Genomic DNA, 1498 nt, shown 5'->3' with positions numbered 1-1498 from the left:
CCGGCTGGGGGAGGTGTTTGAAAAGGCGGGGAGGTGGGTGACGCTCGTGTTCGCACAGCTGACCCCCACTTTGTCTCTCCACAGGGTCCGCCCGGCGGCGGCGGTCCTCCGGGGACACCCATCATGCCCAGTCCTGCAGGTACGAGACCCACCGAGACCCCTCCTCACCGGGGCCAGCCCTCTGGGGCTCCTGGCCCTTCCTCTGCCTCGAGACCCCCATACCTGGGGCTGCACCACTGAGCACGGGCAACCACTGCCCAGCCTTTGCTAACGAATTTACGTAGCTTTTGCCTGTCTGGGGGCGAGTGGTGTGGGCTGCTTGTCTTTGGGATGGCATCTGGGGGTGTTCCCGTATCCCCCCGTGGATTTGGATGAGGTGGGAAGGTGAGGAGTCCTACATGGAGGAGAATTACCTCCCCGTGCTTCCCAGCCAGGAGTTGAATTATTTTTCACAGTTAAATTTCTGTGATTAAAAACTTTGTGGATCTTCATTAAATACAAATTAGCCAGAAAATGGTGGTACTTAGAGGGAATTTTAGGTGATAAAATACAAAAGAATGAGTTCAAGTGGCATGAGTTTGTTTTAATTAAGAAATGAATTAATCACCCGACTTACTGGGCTTCACTGTTCCACAGATTCAACAAATTCAAGTGACAACATCTACACAATGATTAATCCAGTACCGCCCGCAGGCAGTCGATCGAATGTAAGTCTGCTTTCTAATAATTTACATATCAGATACCATAACAAATCATAATTAACTTCATCAGTTGAGAGTAAAGCAGTTTAATTGATTTCAGCCATTTGTTACAAAACAGAAATAAAACAAACCATCAAAAAGCGATTAACTCTTTGGCGACTTTGTTAATTTTTTATGCTTATTAAGAGAGTGGCGGTCCTGCCGCTCCGGCCGAGGTGGTGGCAGCTGTGTGCCCTGTGCAGTGCTGAGTTCTGTGGGACACGGGCAGACTTAAATCTTTTTAAATAATTGGAGGTATCTCTCTGTGGGAGATGTGGGAGACCCACTGCTGTGGGTCTGGGTCTGCCCACACTCATCCAGCCAAATTTTATAGGTGAACCCACAGGCCCCTGAGCCTCCAGAGGTGCCCCACAGCCTCGGAGGGTGGATGTGTCCCTCCTCTCGCCCTGCTCCGGAGGGATGGCTGGGGAGGGGACGGTCCCCAGGAGCCACCAGACACGCAGGGTGGTTTTGTGGCTGATTTTGGTTTTGTTGCCTTTTTGTTCGCAGTTCCCGATGGGCCCCGGCTCTGACGGCCCCATGGGTGGCATGGGTGGCATGGAGCCCCATCACATGAACGGATCGTTAGGTGAGTGCCCGTGGTTGGACCACGGTTCGGGGAGCCCCACCGTGCCTTCGCTCCTTGGGGATGCTGGCAAAGCATCCCAGCACCTGCTCCCATCCCAGGGTCAGCCCCCAGTTCAGACCAGTGCTCGAAGCGGACCCTTTGGCTGGAAGGAGGGAGTGAGGGAGCGGAG

General features: G+C 53.3%; 1 protein-coding gene across 1 annotated transcript in view; it reads left to right on the top strand.

Moving 5' to 3' along the window:
• The window catches only part of SSBP3 (single stranded DNA binding protein 3), an 18528-nt gene that overhangs the window by 14875 nt on the left and 2155 nt on the right, over window positions 1-1498 (top strand). Inside the window, exons 8-10 of the mRNA XM_010162495.2 lie at window positions 63-139; window positions 637-707; window positions 1251-1329. Of these exons, the coding sequence (XP_010160797.2) occupies window positions 63-139; window positions 637-707; window positions 1251-1329 (227 nt within the window). The remainder of the gene's footprint in view (window positions 1-62; window positions 140-636; window positions 708-1250; window positions 1330-1498) is intronic.

Source organism: Antrostomus carolinensis, unplaced genomic scaffold, assembly GCF_000700745.2.
Source record: "Antrostomus carolinensis isolate BGI_N321 unplaced genomic scaffold, ASM70074v2 scaffold732, whole genome shotgun sequence".
NCBI lineage: Eukaryota > Metazoa > Chordata > Aves > Caprimulgiformes > Caprimulgidae > Antrostomus > Antrostomus carolinensis.
Note: the sequence above shows the minus strand (reverse complement) of the source record. Positions and strands in the feature narration are given on the sequence as shown.